Source organism: Taeniopygia guttata, chromosome 5, assembly GCF_048771995.1.
Source record: "Taeniopygia guttata chromosome 5, bTaeGut7.mat, whole genome shotgun sequence".
NCBI classification, from domain to species: domain Eukaryota; kingdom Metazoa; phylum Chordata; class Aves; order Passeriformes; family Estrildidae; genus Taeniopygia; species Taeniopygia guttata.
Genome location: NC_133030.1, coordinates 44017110 through 44036348, shown reverse-complemented (window position 1 = coordinate 44036348; position 19239 = coordinate 44017110). Strand labels below are relative to the sequence as shown.

Genomic DNA, 19239 nt, shown 5'->3' with positions numbered 1-19239 from the left:
TCTGAATTAGGAATTTTAATGTCCTAGCCTTGGGACAAAAATTAAAAAGGAAAAACATATTGACACATCAAGATTTACTCAGCATTGATAAGACTGGATATCTTTGCGAAGTTTGCTCTAGCACATAATGAAAAAAAAAAACAAACATAAATCACACCTACCAATAGTTAATTAGGGATAATCTAGGTGATCAACAAGAATAATTGAACACCATAGTTTCCATTTATCTATCTCAGAGGCACAGATATATTCTTCATCAAACACACAAAAATGTTAATTTCCAGTGTAGACATTTGACTTGATTAACATAAATAAAAAGGGAAAATATGTACAGTAAGTCAGCCTTTTGCTATCATTTTCCTTTTTAAAACTCTACCTGTTCCATTTACTTCAATATTACATATTTACACTGGTGGGAGACCACTGATTGCTCATAAGGTAGAAATAGCCATCTACTAAATGAATGTAATGGACTGATGTGGCCAAAAAAATGTTCTACCAAAAAGCCCGATGCATTTCTAAATGAAAGACCTCAGGTTACACAGAAGGTATCTCCCTTGGTGCCATTATTTGCACTAAAATCCAGTCTAGAGTATTTGCTTCAATTGATAGATTCCTGTACTTTGGTTAGCAACCATATCTAAAAGGCAGGAAGGAACAGGACTTTAGCCTTCTCAACTACACACCCACAATGTATCTTGATATTATCAGGAAGTCAGAAATAGAACTCTATTTCCAATGTCATGATACATGACAAAGACAAAATCAGACAAATAAACAAAACCCACAAAAAAAATGTCATACGCACTTTCTGAAGGTCCAGAATGACGTCTTGTCATGTTCCAGAAGGAGTCCATGCGACTTACCTTTCCAGATCACTGTGAAACTAACATCCTTCTGCCTGAATTTGTAAATTACCAGCCAAGCCTAAGAACTGGAGGCTGGCTCCTACACTGCCCACAACACCCCCACTCATTTCAAGCTCCCTTCTCTGCATTATTTCCAGCTGCCAGCTGAGCAGCAAGAAATCCGCAATTACAGACATAGGAACCTAACTCTTCCTGATGCTTTTGGGCCAGTTCTAAGCCATTAGCAACATCTCAACAAGGGCACTGTTCTGGAGTTGTGAAGCCAAACACATTAGAAAGAAACCCCACAGTATCAATAACATAAGAGATTTCCTGGATATGTATTTAAATGCAACCCAAGAGAATTCAAATTAGTGTTTCTTTCACACGTTTTTGTGCTACGCTTAGCAAGTCTAAACTGATTGACTGAACAAGTAACTTGAGAGTGGGAAAGTGGGTGTCCAATTGATAAAAGCAAACCAAAATAAAAATGCAAAAAATTGGCACCAAATCTTGTGACTCCAATATGAAATGCTTCTTCTGGACCCAAAGGAAACATTCTGAATTCCAAAGCAACCCAAAACCAGATATAGCATTACAATCTATAAATCTGTGTCAGTAGTACCTTGTTTATACAGCCCCTGTCAAAGTATGAAAGCTGATAGGCCTTTCCAGCATCTGTTTGAGAGAAACACGCTGGAAGAAATGGGAGACCAACACAGACAACACCACATATTATGAATGACTCAGAAAAGCAGGCATTTGGCCTTCAGCAGAAACGGATTGTCGACATATGCTACACAGCTTGTCATATGCGCCATCAATTCAGTCAGGTCTCAGACTTTTAGGGGAAGGGTTGCAGATATGACAGTGCTGTGGTATCAATATTGCACAGACCTTGCTGGTACCGCTAATTAAGTCAACCACAAATACCTTAATGAAAATTAGTTTTTTTCTGTGTTTAACATTTATACAGTCAGTGAACCAAATTATTGAAGCCTACTGTTATGCTTACTACATCACTCATGATGTATTCCTTTGTTCCCTGCCTTGGAACAAGTGAAGGAGGTCACCTCAAATAAGAGAAGCAAGCAGACAGTAGAGCTGAAGTGATCTGTTCCCTCCAGGCAGGAGCAAAGGCCAAATCATGATGAGCAGAGGGAATGTCAAAAAGCTGATTATCTGCCCCCTCAAGGCAGACTTAAGGAGTTTGTTCAATTATTTCATCAGAGATCCTAGTAGTAATTGGCCAAGAACATCCAGTGTTTTGAGATTAAGCAAATCAATACCCCAAGAAGCACAATGGTTCTGCGGTGTATTTAACTGATCACTGGCTTTAAGTGAACTTTCTCAGAAACATTACTCAGCATTTCAGCACACAGCTAGTATTTCAGTAGAAGATTAGAACACTATTATCTAGAACATTACTCATTTTATATGCATTCCATGACTTTTCAAACCAAGATTTGAGTGAAAATCTCAAAGCATAATTCAGTACACAAAACCTAGTCATTTTTTACCTATGAAAATATTACATACAATATCTGCAAAGTCATTCCTGGTTTCTCTAAACCAGGAATTCCATTTAACATCAATTACTACCATTGGACTGGTGGTAATTGAAGAGGGGGAAAGAAAAAAAGAAAAAAAAAAAGCCAAACAAAACAAATACATGCTTGAATTAAATATTTTCATTTTAAGGAGTTAAGAAAAAAAAACTTGCTTTAGGCTTTAAATAAATTTCCAAGAAAAAAAGTTTGGATTTGACACCGTGAAAGTTGTATTGTAATTAAAAAACTAACAAATCATCTGTTTTCTGTGCTCTCTTATATCAGAACTCACAGGTCACCAATGCACTGAAAAGTCTACTTACGATCATTACACTGGCTCCCAGAATATGAAGTCATGGAGCAATCACAGGTGAAGCCTTCCCACTGCTGATTACAGATACCCTGATTCGCACAGGAATCTTCTTGGCAGGTAGTGCTCGGCCCTGAAGAAAGGATGACAAGAAAAGAGTGAAATAAAGCTGAGAGAATCACTTGGGTCAGGCCCACAATATCTTCAATTAATCACTACCATTATCATCAGGATCCTCATGCAGAAGAAAGCACTAACAAAACACTGTTCCATTCCTGGACGTGCAAGAAACTCAGGTAAAAAGAGCACAAAGACAGTGTACACCTCACAACAAAACAGCAAACTGTAACACAGAGCAAGGAAGAGGGAACAGCAACATATTCCCTCTTAGGCAGGCCCAACTCATATGTTCCAAACTTGCTCAAAAAATTTTACAATAAAATAGGGAGTCATGCCAGGCAAACAAACATTGCCAAGTTGTGCTTCCCTAGAAGTTTGATCCCCTAGTAGAAATTAAAGCTAATTATTAGGCCAATGAACAATGCCTCATCATACTCAAAGAACACTGATAATGTAGATTCAAACTGAAGTTTTGAAGCTTCAGCTGACTACAATTTTGCTTTGTAGGTTAATAAAAGTCAGCCAAAGAAAAACCAAACACTCTGACCTATCACATAGGTTCCTCTGGAAACATGCTGACAAAGTCCTCAGAAGGGCATGATATTTATCCACAACACTCTATTTTTGGACTGCTTTCCGTGCTTTTGGTGGAAGCAGAGAAGGAAGCAGCCACCACTAACAGAACAGCCTTTCATTGTTCTGTGATTTGCAGCTAACAGTTGCTATCCTGCTCAGGTAAGCCTTGCAAGGACAAAATCCAAGCAATAGGCTGGATTTGGAATCAAGCGAGAGCAGGCATGAAGCTGCATGTCATAGATTACAAGAACATGAGTTTGCAAGTTACTTCCTGGGCAAGTATTTTATATTAAGCATTCTAGACAAAGGTATGTCACTCCTGTTGTGCAGGATTTAAAATAAAGTGTTCATATACTTTGGACATACCTACTATGCTATATCCTGTATGGGTTGGAAAAGAAGAATTGAAAGAAATAAAGCAGATAATAAAGGATCAACTGGCTAGGCTGCCTGAGATCAGTTCATTAACCACTTCTGGTCTAGGAGAACACCACAAGGATAAAGAAACAATTGTTCAACCCATCCCAGCATCTTTCTTTACAGTCTCTGCTAGCAACAGCAACTCCACAAGACTCAATCCTTTCCTTATTTCTTCATCACATCAACACTAACATCTGTATTTTATAGATTAGATAGGACAGACCGAAGCAGAGACAGCATTTTAAAATATTTTAACATAAAATTAAACCCTTCAACCTCCATCAGACACTATCCATAGTGATTTCACTAAATCCCATCATTATTCAGCACCTTTGATACTGAGATTGCACATCTGGGCACTTCTGTATTTACAAGGCCTTGTAGAACCCACATCTAACTGGAAGTCCCATGTCACACCATGATCCTCCCAACAATTCAAAGACTAAGCCAGAAATGAACCCTTAAAGCTTTGGTGCAGAGTTTCTGCTCTCCCCACCAGATCACCTTTCCTCACTGAAAGAACAGAATGGATGAATTTCAGTAGCTTTTCTGCTATCTGCATTTCTTTACATGTCTCCTGCAATGAGAATGAACATGCGAATCAGTAAGCAGAGTTTGACTGAATGTTAACAAAAACCTGAGCTTCTTCCAGAATTTATTACACTGTTTTAAAAAACCAACCAAACAAACAAACCCCAAAACCTCTAGGTAGAAGCCTAAGTGTGGTTAATAGAAGACAACAAAATCCCTGAAGGAAAATTCACCTATTGAAAAGAAGTGACAGCAGCAGCCACAGCAAGAAAACCCCTTGTTGCCATGCTGAAGGAAAGTTGAGCAGCATTTTTCAACACTTTTCTCCTCCCCTCCTCCTCTTCTTCCCACCCACCTGACTCTCATTTGCAGCCATATGAATCCCAGTGGTCTCAGTGGCACAGTGTGAAATTAACAGATCACTTCTAGATTAGAACAGAGCTGACAGACTTTCCAGCGTGGGCTGGCAGGCACATGTATGTACAGGCCTCCCTCCTGCCTTTACTTTTGTAAAAATCATGGATATAAATATACACACATGCGTATCAGGTTATGGTCTGATACTTGCTTCAGACTTATCTCTGGCTGAGCAAATGAAGGGCTAACATTTAACAATGTGAAACAGAATATTAGTTGTCATTTTGCCTAAAATGTCTAATTATCTGAGGATAAGGAATGAGGATCAGATACCTCTCCTGCCTATTACTATCCCACTATCTAACCTCTAAACTCAATCATGAATGCCAATACTCCTAGAGGTATAAATAAGCAAGATAGCTATACCTATATTTTAAAAATTAAACCAGAAAGCAACTGTGACTCTATGCAAACTTGCTACAGCATCAACTATATAGACCATTACATAGCAGCAGAGCAGAATACCATTTTCAACAACGATTCTCCACTTTTCCTACATTTTTCTGAGAATGCTTTAATCACTAACTGGCCTTGACAACAGGCATATCCTTTGTCTAGGTGCCACAAGAGAAAGGACTCTATTCAAGGAATAAGACTGCATGAGGCCCAGCACCTGTGGCTTGAAGTCTTCATATAATAGAACCCAGAGAGCCAAAGTACTTGAATTCATGGCCTGTATTATGGTGTCTGAATTGTATTTAACAGAAATCAACTGTGAAGATGAGAAGGGCACTTTCAGCAGAGGGGGAAAAGAAAAGGAAAAAGAAAAAACACAACAATGAGGAATTTTGAAAGCCTGACAATACCACAAGGAAGCTTGAAGCCTGATCTGCCATCTTTAGAGTCAGTCGTGACAGCACAGCATAGATGCTGGGTACTTGGCCTCACTTCTTAGTACTATGGGCCACTTGAATCACAAAAGGAATGTTGTCTCACAGAGTTCATCTACTCCTGCTGCTAACAGTCATTGCCTGATGTCATAATCCTCTGTAGCAACAGAATTTTCTTCAGAGCAACTAATAAGGATGTCACAGGGAATTAGGATTTTGGATTAGGGAGCAAAGTGACAGAAGCACAGGAAGGATTATAAAACATGAAGATTGTGCTGCCACGCACATGCCCTTTAGTGCTAACGAACAAGAAAAGATGACAAACAACTTATATATAAAGCAGTAGAATTGTTTCTAAATTACCAGTGCCATCAGGACTCAGGTCTATTTTTAATCTCATTCCTCTGGCAACACTAAGAGCAGACAAAGTATTTAAAAGCAAAGTTTCAGAACTAGTCTTCACATAATAATCTGAGATACCTCTGATTTATCTGTTTGTAGCTGAGCTTGGTACAGTGCCTTCTTCGTGCCACACACACAGTGGAAAGAGGAGTAAGTGGGCAGCAGATATCAAGTAGAAGTGGAGAAATCCCCAGTGCAGAAAAGCAACCCTGCTAGCAGAAGCATGACTTGCTGTGCCTCTTCCTATCCAGGTTAAGCCTACCAACAGAGGCATCTCCTTTGGAACATGAAATAGAAAACCAGGATTCTTCAACAATATCCTTTTTATTTTTATATCTACATCTCTAATTTTTACTGGAACAGTTCCGTATCCAAGGACTTGCAGGATCTGAGATTTGATGGGTTATCCCCCCTGGGAAGGAGACCAGTACTACACTTTTCTTTAGCTACCTATCCAGATGTATTGTTTTTTTATTAATTTTTCTACTAAGTATTTGAAGAAAATCACCTTTGAAGAGTATAATAGCCTAATCTTGTATCTGTATTCTGCTTAGACAAATTGCTTTTTCTACCATCTTTCCTGCAATATCAGTTGTATGGTATGTTTCTCTTTGCCCTGAAATTAAAAAAAAAAAAAAAAAACCAACTCTACTGCTGCATGTTGCTAAAACTTTCATGTTTCACTGGCAAGAAATGTCATTCCTTCTGTATCTTTTGAAAGCTCTTTGCAGGAAAAGGAACTTGAGAAATAAAAGACAGCATTGTGTTTATTGTTCTTTCAAGTTACACATGGAATCAGTTTATACAGCAGTTGCAGGATTATAACACAACTGCTTCATGCTCTGATCACAACTAGCAATAAATATTAAGATAAGCAAACCATTATTGGTCTTGCACATAACACCTTCCTCCACACATGAAAAAATCACTCTTTTTGAAAGGAATCAACATTTGTGTTAATGCTATGGTCTCAACAAGATGAAGATCAGCAACAAGGGAAGTTCAATAACAATATGGTTCCATTTTCATTCTTCATATCCCTAAATGCTTTCATCTCTTCCCCTTCTATCTTCAGAAATGTTACGAAGCAGTAGGAAAGTAATATACACGACATCTTTACAGCCTTTGCAGACTAAGGTGCTTTTTTAGTCCCATAGTTCCTAAATTACAAATGTCATGCAGCACTGAAATATCTCTACCACTACTGTAAAGTCAGATATTACAATCAATTTACACCTTTGATAAATCTACACACTACTTCTGTCAGCATTCCTCTTTCATAACCAGAGAGAATCAGCCTTTTTTAATTCAATCTGCAGTAGCAGTTCAGCTCAGAAAGGCATCAGGTCTTGGAAACCAAATGCACTAGGCAGGAAATAAACCCATTCCAAGGACTCACTCTTCCTTGCAGGTTAAGTAGGAAACAAAGTTATACCAAATAGTTTTCCAATGTTAGAATAATTTGGAAAGCAAGATTTTTCCTGTTTAAAAAGTGAACAAAATTAAGGCTGAATCTCATGGAACCATCTCTTTCTGGGACGGACCATACCACATATACTGGTACTGCCAAATATGTATTGGTGTGGCAGCATTTACTTTGCACAAATGCAAGAAACTAAATTATAGTCAGGGTTTAGTGCATGATTCAGAAAGTTAGATCCTGTATTTTGAGTCACAGATAGCAGAAAGCAGGAATATCACAGACTAATATAGCAAACCAGAACCAAAAACCAAACAGATTTTCAACGATTGCAAGGCCAGCTCTTCAAGCTCTCAGTTTCATACTTTGTTAAGAACTCATCATCCCTTTCATCACCTAAATAAGGTTAGACATCTGTCAGGTTCCATATTTAAAGTTACTCATTGTCAGAAATAACTCAAAAGTCAGCATTCTTCTGTCCTCTGAAAAACGTAGCCATTTTTTTCCTTGCCGCAACAGAGCCTGAATACTTCATCCACCTGATACAAGTCATGGTGCTGAGTCCATTTGTTCCAATAAGTGGCTGGTCTAAAAACTTCAGGAACTGGGACTAGTTAAAATAACAAATATGCACAAATGTGCTTTCTCCCGCAGAAAGCACATCTATCTCAAGGTTACACAAGAAGGGAATCTAGAAGCAATGGCAATTCATAGAAATAGATCTGCCAAGTGCTGGGATTTCCTTCCCTTCAAAGAAAGCTGGCATATACCTATCACCCTCTCCCTTGCCACTCTTCTACTTTCCATTTCTAGGTAACCTAAAAGGTTATGAGAAATGTCTTTATACACATACTGGTGAGGAAAGACTGAAAAAAGGCCAAAAGAATAAAAATCCCAACCAGAGAACAATAAATCAACTGCATAAAAGGGAGTATGCCTGCACACAGAATGCAACAAGGGACAGGGAGACACAAATGAAGCAGAGGAACTAAACAGCATTTGGGCATTCAGACACAGAAGCTAAAAGCATAAATGAAAATTAAAAGGGCTGTACATGAACAAGAAAAAAACAGAGTACATTGGAAAAATATCCTTCCTCACTGCAAGTCACAGCAATATAAAAGAATCACAGAATAGTCTGATTTGGAAGGGACCCACAAGGATCATCAAGTCCAGCCCTTAAGTATGAAGCATCATGGCCTATCCTGAAATAGCCAAACCTATTTAGCAATGGTTGGTTTCCTGGAAAGCCAATACTCCACTTTATGAACTCAAGCCACACTTCCCCTCAGGCTTCAATGTAATCAAATGTCTCTATCTGAAGGGCAAATATTCCTACAGGGTTAAGACCTCAGTAAAAAATTGAGCATGAGATGGAATAATCTTCACAGGTGTACTACTCCTTTGCCTCTGAGGGTTCTGGAAAAATCAAAGCAACAGATCTCTTTGCCCCAGAACTCCTGTGCATGATGCATCCACTTCAATAAACATCAAAAATCAAGCCCAGGAATTCCTGTGCATGCATTCTGAATTCTGATGGACACATATCTGACTACAGAGAACAACAGTGGCTGTGGCAAGAGAGAGACAATACTTTCTGATGTCTAATCTAAGTCCCAAAATCATTGCCACAATTTGAGTGGATGGCACAAAACATCTTAATCCTAAAGTTATTTATACTCCAGTGTAATTCCGGGACACTTTTTTCTTATCACTTTCTTTTCTCATCAGTCTTAGTCCACGTATATTTCCTATTTTTTCAAATATCATCTTTTAATCCTTTCATTTACATAAACTTCAGAAATCCCCTAAGGGCAGCACTTCTCTATATCACTCACCTGTGTAAGACAGAGTATTTCAAATTTTACAGTAGGGAACAGGTCAGAGATGCCAACAAAACGTAGTTGCAGTCAGATGCTCCACATGCATAAAGCAAAATACATCACATCAACTTCTCTCTACCTTTAGGCTGTCAAATATTTCAGATTCAATGTCTCATATGGATCCAATTGCTAAAATTATCTCAGACTGTCAGTATCATTACCTGTTGGGTGAGAGAGTATCTCTTAATATGCTCCTGTCAACAACTGCTACAGTGAAAAGCTATTAAAATATCCTTATTCGTCCAAATTTATTTTTATCCTTTTCTATTGAGCCACAGAACACCTAACTCTACCTAAAAACACAGATGATATCCTGAAGGAAAGGCAATGGCTACCTGCCTATACCTGGAATACAGAACAAGAATATTTTGATTTGAAAATGGTATGTATTACATTAGATGCGGTCAGCAATATCACTAGGTTTTCACAGTAAACACAGTGAACAGAAAAGGTGTTTAGGAATCATGTGATTAAAGCTACAAAACCTTACTTCCAGAGATATGTAAAATGTCAGGAAGTCTCTATCTCAGAGGGTGAAACAGGAACATTCTCTATTTTGTCTCACAACAGAACTTTAGGCATTAAGTGGCTTAGACATAAAATTTCAAGATGACTAAGATGATCCCATAACAGATGCCATCAGGACTGCTAAACAGAGACACGTTGTTCAATGCCTCTGACTTCCCCTTCTACCTGAAACCATTATCTCCTTTTCCATTAAAAAGGAGGAGCAATTTTTTAACTTTTGCAGCATTCCAGAATAAATTAATTTGTACTTTATTGCAGTCTTTACAGATGAATTGGGAAGTACATTTTAATTATCATATTTAAAAATATTCACTTTCAATGCCATGGAAGACATCTTTCTGTTTATACTAGTATCAAAGACCTATTAATCTCTAATAAGCATATTTCCTTACTTATGTCCCAGAAAAAAAGTCTACAAGGTCTCTGAGAATACCTGGTTTCCTTCTTTTTCTCACAAATGCTACTTAACCTAGTGCCTTTCTCAAATAACTCCTTGACCTGGTGGCACAGCTCCTTGACAAGGACACACCTGCAGGGGGGATGACTCAGCCCCAGTTTCCTGGACGGGCACCAGGCACTCCGTACCAGCAGGGCCCTGCAGACCTGCCAGAAGGTCTCTTTGGGAGGAAGCCTGTGACACCACTGGTGTGGCAACAGCTGCTGGGGAAGGAGCTTTGTGGTGCAGAATCAGTGCACGGTTGGCAGCACTGACTGCTGAGACAGGGGACAAGGGACCTCCTCGTCCTCTTCGGGGTCCACAGCTGCTCCCGTGTGCTGCTCTCTGGTTCTGCTACTGTGCTGACCCTCCAAAAAGGAACCCTTCCCACCCAGATTATGGCTTGTCAAAAGCCATTCTAAATATTAAGGGAGTTTGTTGTTTAGAGATTTTTGTGGGGGTTTTTGTTTTATTTTAAAATTGAAATTCCAGAAAGTTATTTCAGTGGTTTTTTAATAAAATCTTCATTAAAAAAAACCCAACACACTGTTTATACTTCCTGATCTCCCTCCTTAAGATCAGTACTAAAGAAACAAAGTCAACTTTCTGTTTTTTAAACCTCTGAGGGCCTTCTATGTCTTGATGCACAGCAGTTATCTGCCTGATCATTAGGCTTTCCAGGAAATCAACTGGTGCTTTTATGGCTATTCAGAGATTGATACAGTCAAATCGCCCAGGTCAATAGAAGCAGCTCCATTGTTTGCCATGTTCTTCTTCAACCCAGAATCCCCCACCAGAGATGCTGGGGTTTGCCATTCTGTTCCTGTCTTAGAGGTGTGACTACACCTAAAAAGCACTAAATGTTACATAAAAGCATTTTCCATTGAAACAAGTAATGGAGAAGAACAACCTTCACTACCTTGCAGGTCAGCTTTGGTCAACTCAACTTTGTTAGCAAAAAAAAAAAAAAAAAAAAAAAAAAAAAAAAAAGGTAAAGACAATAAACAACAAGTTAGTATAAAAGCAGATAAACCTGGGTAACATATCACTTTGAATAAATAAAAGCAACTGGTATAACTATCACAGCCAACATGCATAATCAAAACACATATAAATGACAATGTAAGCAACAAGGGTGCAGAGGGACAGTGACCACATTGATACAACCAATACATAACCAAACAAAATAGACAGAGATAAATGCATTTAATTCATGCCCACATAAAATCTATAGATAACAAAAAGAGAAGAAAAAAATCACATTCTTTAACCCATCTCTCAGCATTTACAATAATTTTACAGAGATTATGTCTTGTTTGAGAAATACATAGAATTCATTTAAGTAAAAAAAAAAAATCTATTTGACTTTTAGTACCTCTGTCAAGCATGCATTTAGTTTGTTTGGCTTTTTGTCCAAAGTGGATTTATTGCCAGAAAACATAGAGGACTGTTAATTCTATAAGACAAAAAATTCTGTTTATCTAAAGAAGTGAACTCAATACTGGATATAAGTGACAGTAACACCTTGCCCCCTCACAAGCTGTCACCTGCTCATAGATTTCAACACATTCTTAAAAAAATCTTACATCAACAGGCAAGCAGACAGCTCAGGCCTTAGACCCATATAGTCTTAATCAGTCATTAGAGAAATCAAAAAAACAGAGTACCAGTTCATTATTCCACCTAGGTCAGAATGATCTTGTTGCCTGTGGTCAAATCATAGTCAACATGGCAAAAAAAAAATCATAGGTCTACTCAGTCTGACTGTCTAAAGATCCAACTACACTTTGTGGAGACTGAAGAGCATAAAAAGCAAAACAATACCACTGATGTTCTTCCATGTAGGCACAGGGTTTATTTTTTTTTTGGGGGGATTTTTGTTTATTTTTGGTTGGTTGGTTTGGTTTTTTTAATGGAGTCAATCCACAAGGAAGCCACATAGATTTTTGGTGCGTTATACATTGATTCTAAGTTTTCTCTTTCAGAGTGGAAAAAGTAGAGGACAAAGATGGGAGCACAGGCAGCAGCTCCGGAATCCCCTGCCTATGATGGTTAAATATTTCTATTACACACGACAATAGGAACAACAAAACACAAAATCTTTAACCTCATTGCTCAAAAGATAGTTATTTAAGAAGTGCATACTTACCCGCTTAACCTGTTCTTAAAAAGTTCTAACATCACAGCTGATACTGAAGAAAGATTGGTAGTTCTCCTTTCCCCATTGTCTTCTTTTACATTTACAAACCAATAAATTAGAACTGACACGTGCAGATGCCATTTCCTGTGCTTCCTAAGAATTTTAACATTTTAAATCTTTGCTGTTTCACAGCCTATGAATGACTCAAGATAGCAATTATCCTCCCTTTTGAGATAGTCAGAATTTTCTCTCCACTTTTGAAACCACTTTACTACATAAAGCTGTAAAATCCCATTTTCCTTAAACAAAATTCAAAAGAAAGGAGGAAGGAGTAGAAAGAAAAGGATGCACTTCACCATGCATCATTTTTAACATTTGTTCTATCAAAGTAATTTCTCTATAACAAATAAGTACTTTTCTTACTTCCCTGCACCTCATTTTCTTTGTAACTGAAAGAAAAGCTCATATTTGTTCCATAAATCCAGCAGCACTATGCGACTAGAATACAAAAGCAAGGAAAAGGAAAGATGTCAAACCATCATGGAGCAAATTAATGCTCCATTCTTCAATGGACAACCTTTGATTCCAGAAAGAAAGTGAAGTATGACCAGATTTGAATTTTCTCTACTGAGCAGATGAAGGGTGAAATCCTTTTTGACATTATCCTGCTGTGAGATTTTAAGCATGAGATTAGATTTGCTGTTTTCCACATATTGCTTAGTATGCAAAATGTGCTTCTGATTATCCAGCCTGTATGTGTCATTTATGCTTTTCATGCACCAGTGAATTCCAAAGGTTAACTATACTATTTCATGGAAAGTAGCAAAAGATTATGATTTTACTGTGGGATTTGGAAAGAAGATTAAATTAGGACCAAAAAAAAAAGTCCCAAAACATCTGGAATAGTGTCAGCTAGTTTAATAATAATCAGTCTCCTTTGTGAGAAGCTGTTAGTGGAACAGGTGGGGTAGAAGCAAGATCTCTAAAGCACATAGAACACTACTTTATTGAAGAAATAAAATGTTCTTTAGCCACTGCTGTTAGGGGGTTTTTTTGCTGGGCACAGGATGGGGTAAAAATATTTAGAACATGCAGCTGAATTTCAGATAGCTCTAGTGCTCATGGTAAGCAATATAGGAATGTCCAATTAAAAGAAAGGAAAACACATGAGAAGATGGGGCAAATTAATAAAGAGATTAAAAAATGCCTCAAAGGCAGGAAGTACTCATCAATATTGAGGGCATACTCTTTAAACTACACAAAAGATTGCACATCTGATTAACTTTTTCATAGACGAGTGAGGAAAAAAAAAAAAAAAGCCACTGAATCAGTCTAGATTTTTGTGGATGAAATAAATTGATCCATTTATCTAGTAGCAAGACCAGGAATGAGGAATTCAGCAAGAAGGACCCATTTTAAAAGTCAAGAAGTGAGAAAAAGCTGAGCTGAAGTTTAAATTGTTTACTTCAAAGAAGAGAAATGAGGTAACCTGGTACAACTTCTTCTATCTACCAACTCTTCATATATAGCATAGCACAGACATCTCTCTCAAACTGTATGTTTGATGTAGAATAGCCTATATTGCTCAAACTCAGGAGTGAAAAGTTTCCAACCACCCTTCATAGGCTGTTGAGATACAGACTGGAGACAACTATGTCCTGACAGAAGACTTTTCTTCAGTTTCTATTGCTTTGCTCATGTTCAAAAGCCTCCACCCACAATTTCAAAGTGGTTTGCAAGACATAGATGAATTTCATACTTTTAGCACAAATACAAGAACACCTGGAGGAAGAATTTTATGGGTGGGAAAAGCAAGGCCAAAAGTAGGTGGCAGACTCGCCTTTAAGCTTCCACTAGAAGAGGCCATCCCATTTGAAGTCCTTTCTGAGAACTCATTTTGTCTCTTCAGTGTGTTTAACACCCTAATGCAACACTGACACAAGGACTATTTAAGTATTAAACGCTTCCCTACTTTTGGTAGCTTTTCTCAGGCCCTCTCACCACCAGGCGGTGTTTAGGGGAAAGGCCCCTTGTTACCTCTGAGATAATGATGAAAGCTGCAGTGAGCACAAGAGATCAAGAAACTCTGAAAAATGAACAAGTATATGGTATCAGGTCATTGTCCCCAAGAGTTTTTCTCCTCAGAGCTGTGTGTAGCACACAAGCAGTAAGGTGGTTTTCTGGTTTTGTAACATCCCTTCCAGGAAAACACAAGTTGCCACTACAGATCTGACCAGCCTGTCAAGATCTGTGAAGAGCTGCCTATTGTTCCTGAAAAATGAGGAATGTAGCAACTGCAAAAGACCAATGAAAATAAACCAAATTACCATATGAAAAAAAAATAGTGTGAGATATGTTCATAAACTCATTTGGCATTTCATACTCTTAGGTTCTCTTCTTCCAGATAATCCCCCTCAAAATTCTTTACCAAAAGCAATGATACTACAGGATACATTGAAATACAAAACATGTCAGTGTGGTAGCTATCATCTTGTCAAACACACAGGGGACTGAATGGGAGATTTCAAAAGCTGGAACCATGAGCTTCTACAGCATACATGGAAGCTGCACGATGCAAAAGGGAGCTATAAGTCACCTCACAAAAACAATGAAGAGGTTATTTAGTTGTGCTAGCCTAAACAAATCCCACCATATATAATTTAAAGAAATTATAGCAATAGAACCACTACGACATTGGCAGTTAAGTAGTTCTTGCTTTAAGTCTTGAACTGGGTTTTTTTAGCACTACTATACACTGTTATACACCAGCCAATTTGAGTCCCAAGGATGCCTGCATCTCAAGAGTGACTCGTGTATATGACTAAGAATGTTTTGGGAGGTTACAAAGAAAAATATGTCCTATAAATACAAATTATTGAAAGTGCTTCCTGTTCAAGTAGAAGCCTTACTCATCACTGGAACACAGATAATTCTGTGGTAAGTGTGTGCTTCGGTGCACAGGGAGGCTGAATCACGCTTAAGCACACGAGAGGAACAATGTGCTCGAGGAAGTTCAATGGCTTGATCAAATTGAATAAAAGGAGGTAAGACAAGACAATAAGGAATATTATTTTCCTATTGAAACTTGTGAATCTTAATTGGTGGTATGACACAGGGTACTGAAATACAAGAACAAAGATAAAAAACAAACAGGATGTAACAATGTCACCCCTTTCAGTGGTACTGGTGCATCTTAGCCAGGACAGTACTCTCTGCTGAACACATCTCATATTCTACTGCTCTTAAGGCCTTTATCTTCTAAATATTCTTTGATTTTGTCTTGAGATGAAACTGACAGTTTCAAGGAAAACAGCTGCCACATTGTAATCTCTGCCTCTGAAAGCAAGGCCTCAACAAAAGACAAGCATTAGCAGAAATCTCTCTTACAAGACCTTTGAAAGACAAGATTCATACGTGGGAATGGAATAACATTTCTTTAAGCAAGTATGTTCCCATCATGTATGTGGTCCCTCTGCCCTTCATGATGAAATACAGAGATGTCCAGCAAATCAACACACAGCATGACTATTCAGACAAAAAGCCTGCAATTGTTTATTAAAAACATATTTAAACATCATGAGACAGCAAGGACTATTTGGGACTTCTGCCCTCAAAAACATTAAGACTGCACCCAAAGTTACTACAAAGATGGAAACAAACTAGGGAGATGCAAATAAGGACTGAAAACCTTAGAGAATGGGAGATAGGTGTGACTTTCACTGGCAACTGTAAGAATAGACACCAGCAGGCAGTAAGATCTGAGATGAAGCTTTGAGGATTGTTTCTATTCAAAAAATAAGAAAATAAAAAATAAGAACAAATATAACAGCTTTATGGTAACCAAATTCTCGGGGTTTTTTTACTAATCCTAGATATGTTGGCAAAAAGAACACTTTCCTCTTCAGCCGTTTCACTGGTACTCAACAGGGACCATTTGGGAAGGTAGCAAGGGCACAGCTTTCCAAGATCAAGTTCTTCCAAAGGCAGAATGATGACCATCATTGACCTTATCACCCATATTTTTAGGTCTCTTTCCAATTCTGAGTCCTGTCTGAAGGACTTTAGAAGAAAAGGAGGACTTGCATTCTAGAAACTGAAGCAATCTCCACATTCAGGCAGCAGCTGTGCTGGTACCACACTGGCACACAGACAAAGTGCCACGTTTTGTGTTTTGGGATCAGCACTGATATTACACAACCTCAGCAACACAACACTACATCAAATAACTACACTGGGTATAGAAGAAGGAAACACCACAGCTGTAATGGGGCACTCTTCTGGGAAAGCCTCATGGCTCTATTCCTGAGCCACATACAGAACAACAGGATAGTCTGAATGCGTGGTTCTCAGGAGGAGGAGGGCTAGTAGGGATCACATGCCAGCTAAAGAGCCAATAGGTTGTGATAATTTTAAACAAAAGAGTTATCAAAAAAATCACTAATATTGGAGAGCTTTCAGTGCATCAAATACAAACAGAATAGACTTTTTCATAAACATCAAATGCTTTTTTTCCTTGAACCTTATAAATAACTATAGAGAAAAGGGGTACTTCTTTTTTTAGCTCTGCTACAAATGGGCAAAGACTCAACTTCTCCTACACTGTGCTCATTTCCAGAAGGAACAAAGTGGTTAATAGACACTATTAAGAAAAAGAGAGAAAGACAGAATAAAAAACAGCCTACAACTGCCCACCAATGCTGTGAGATGGGAGTTGACATGAAGCGAGCTCCTGTGAGAGGACACAAAATCCTCACCAACCAGAGTATTATTGTGGGAGCATGGGAGGAGGGTTGGGACACAAGAGCTCTCAGCCAACCAGAACACTGAGACACAAGCAAGGGATCAGATCTGATTGGATGATCAATTTGGTACTCAAAGTTATCTCTCAGATGATACCTTCAATCATAAAAGGGAACAGTCTTGACAAGCAGCAGGTCTTCATCATGATGTAACTTGTAATCCTGACACAGAAGGGAAAGACGATCAAGGAGTCTTTTCATGTTGTGAAATTTTTGAAGGATCAGTTTGGGACATACATCTTGTTTTAACAAACATACATACAAACTTCACAGTTAAGCTATCTACCTGTAGTGGCTGGCAGCCAACACAGCAGACTGGTACTGAGTGATTCTAGACATAATGGTGATCGTCATTTAACCCAGAGAGAAAAACCTTGGAGTTCTGGATGGTAAGTATCCCAAGTGCTTTGGGAATTTAAGCTATATGCATTGTACTGAGTCAGTGATGGTGGTGTCAATAATGGGAGCTTACAGGAACAGCAAATTACTTAAAGAGGCTTCAAGAAATCACTACTGTCTTCATGCTGCAAAAAGTAACTCATCCCACTTAGTTCTAAACTGGCTGGAACAACTGAAGAGAAATGTTTCCCAGGCAGAAGAGGCAATGCCTCCAGTGCTTTCATGGGAGACCCACCTCATCAAAAATGAACTGCTCTTCCAGTCCAATCTTTACCATTCAGCTCCTTCTACCTTCCATTACTCCTGCCTCTATTTGTTCTTCCAAATACTTACTTCTGTGGGTTCCAAGAAAGGGTGCTCTGAAGCACAAATTAACTGAATGCTCAGAACATCTTTCAAAGTATTTTAAGGCTTCTGCAATGCTAATAAACCACTCTGAGAAAACTACTAGTAAGTAGTAGTTTGTCCCTAGTACCATCCTTTCCCGCTACTAAAGGTACCACCCACATGGGATAGAGCATATAAGAAAAGAGCTGCTAAGCCATTCACAGGAACTGTCAATCCATAAGCTGCATCTGGTAGAAAAAGTGTAGTGAAGAATATTGCCATGGAAGCACACTAATGAAATGGACAGTAAGGAAAATAATTAGATGCATGGAGGGCAACAATGAAGTGTGAAGTGAGTGCTGGAGAGGGGAACTTCTCTGAAATCAATTATACCTTCACATCCACGCTCAATCTGCCCACTGCGGTGCAGAGCATCGTTGATAAGGTCAGGCAGACGCCCATTTAGGTCTACAGATGCCAGACAGCCCTGAAATCCATCACGTGAGGCCACAAGCTTCGGGAGGTTGCTATACATGCCTTGAGCTAGGCCAGCAATGTAGAGATCACCTAGAACAGAGAGGGATAAACATGCAAGGAGGAGGAGGTTACACACCTGAATAAAGCACACATGAATAAAGCAAAGTGAACACACATTCGGAAAAAGTTTAAACTAGAGCAACATATTGTGCAAGAAATTATTTCTGCTTCCTTTACTACAAAAAACTAAAAAACACCCAAAAGCTAAACAACCAACCTAAATAAAAACAAAACCAAACAAAAAACCCATCATAAAATCCCCTAAATAATCCCAGTTCTCATTGCTACCTAGTTAGTTTGCTAACTAGGAAAATCTGAAAAATGACAATTTCTGAAAAAGCAAAATATAACACACTATTTAGCTATAAGAAGTTGTCAAACAAAAAAGAGATAAATTACTTTGAAAGCCAAAATGTGCAAAGTCCAGATTTACTATTCTGTAATGGATGGTTACTCCAAGCTTTTTCCTGTTCACTTGTTCAGCCCTACAAGAACAAAGAGGGAACATGCTAATCTTGCAGAGTTTACCTTTAAGATCCAGATTTTTGGCCCCGTTGATAACCTGAGTGACCACCTTAGTGTCCACTTTTAGGCTGTGTGTGTTACTGTTATCTCTGGTAATGACAACATTGTGCCATTGGTTGTCATTCAGAGGACGATCACTGTTGCCTTTGATAACATTAGGTCCATTTCCAAGGTCAAACACGTAGTGTATATACCTGTAAATATAGCAAGAACTGGTTAATATTCTGGAAGAACGCCAGCA

General features: G+C 38.4%; 1 protein-coding gene across 36 annotated transcripts in view; it reads right to left on the bottom strand.

The window, feature by feature from the left end:
* Positions 1–19239, bottom strand: part of NRXN3 (neurexin 3) — a 958542-nt gene that overhangs the window by 511500 nt on the left and 427803 nt on the right. For all 36 annotated transcript variants that reach the window (XR_012056601.1, XR_012056602.1, XR_012056603.1 and 33 more), the window contains 3 exons: positions 19002–19192; positions 18330–18503; positions 2722–2841 (listed from right to left, as the gene is read on the bottom strand). Coding sequence is in view for 33 of the 36 variants with exons in the window: in XM_072930751.1 (XP_072786852.1) it covers positions 2722–2841; positions 18330–18503; positions 19002–19192 (485 nt within the window). In the remaining 3 variants the exon portion in view is untranslated. The remainder of the gene's footprint in view (positions 1–2721; positions 2842–18329; positions 18504–19001; positions 19193–19239) is intronic.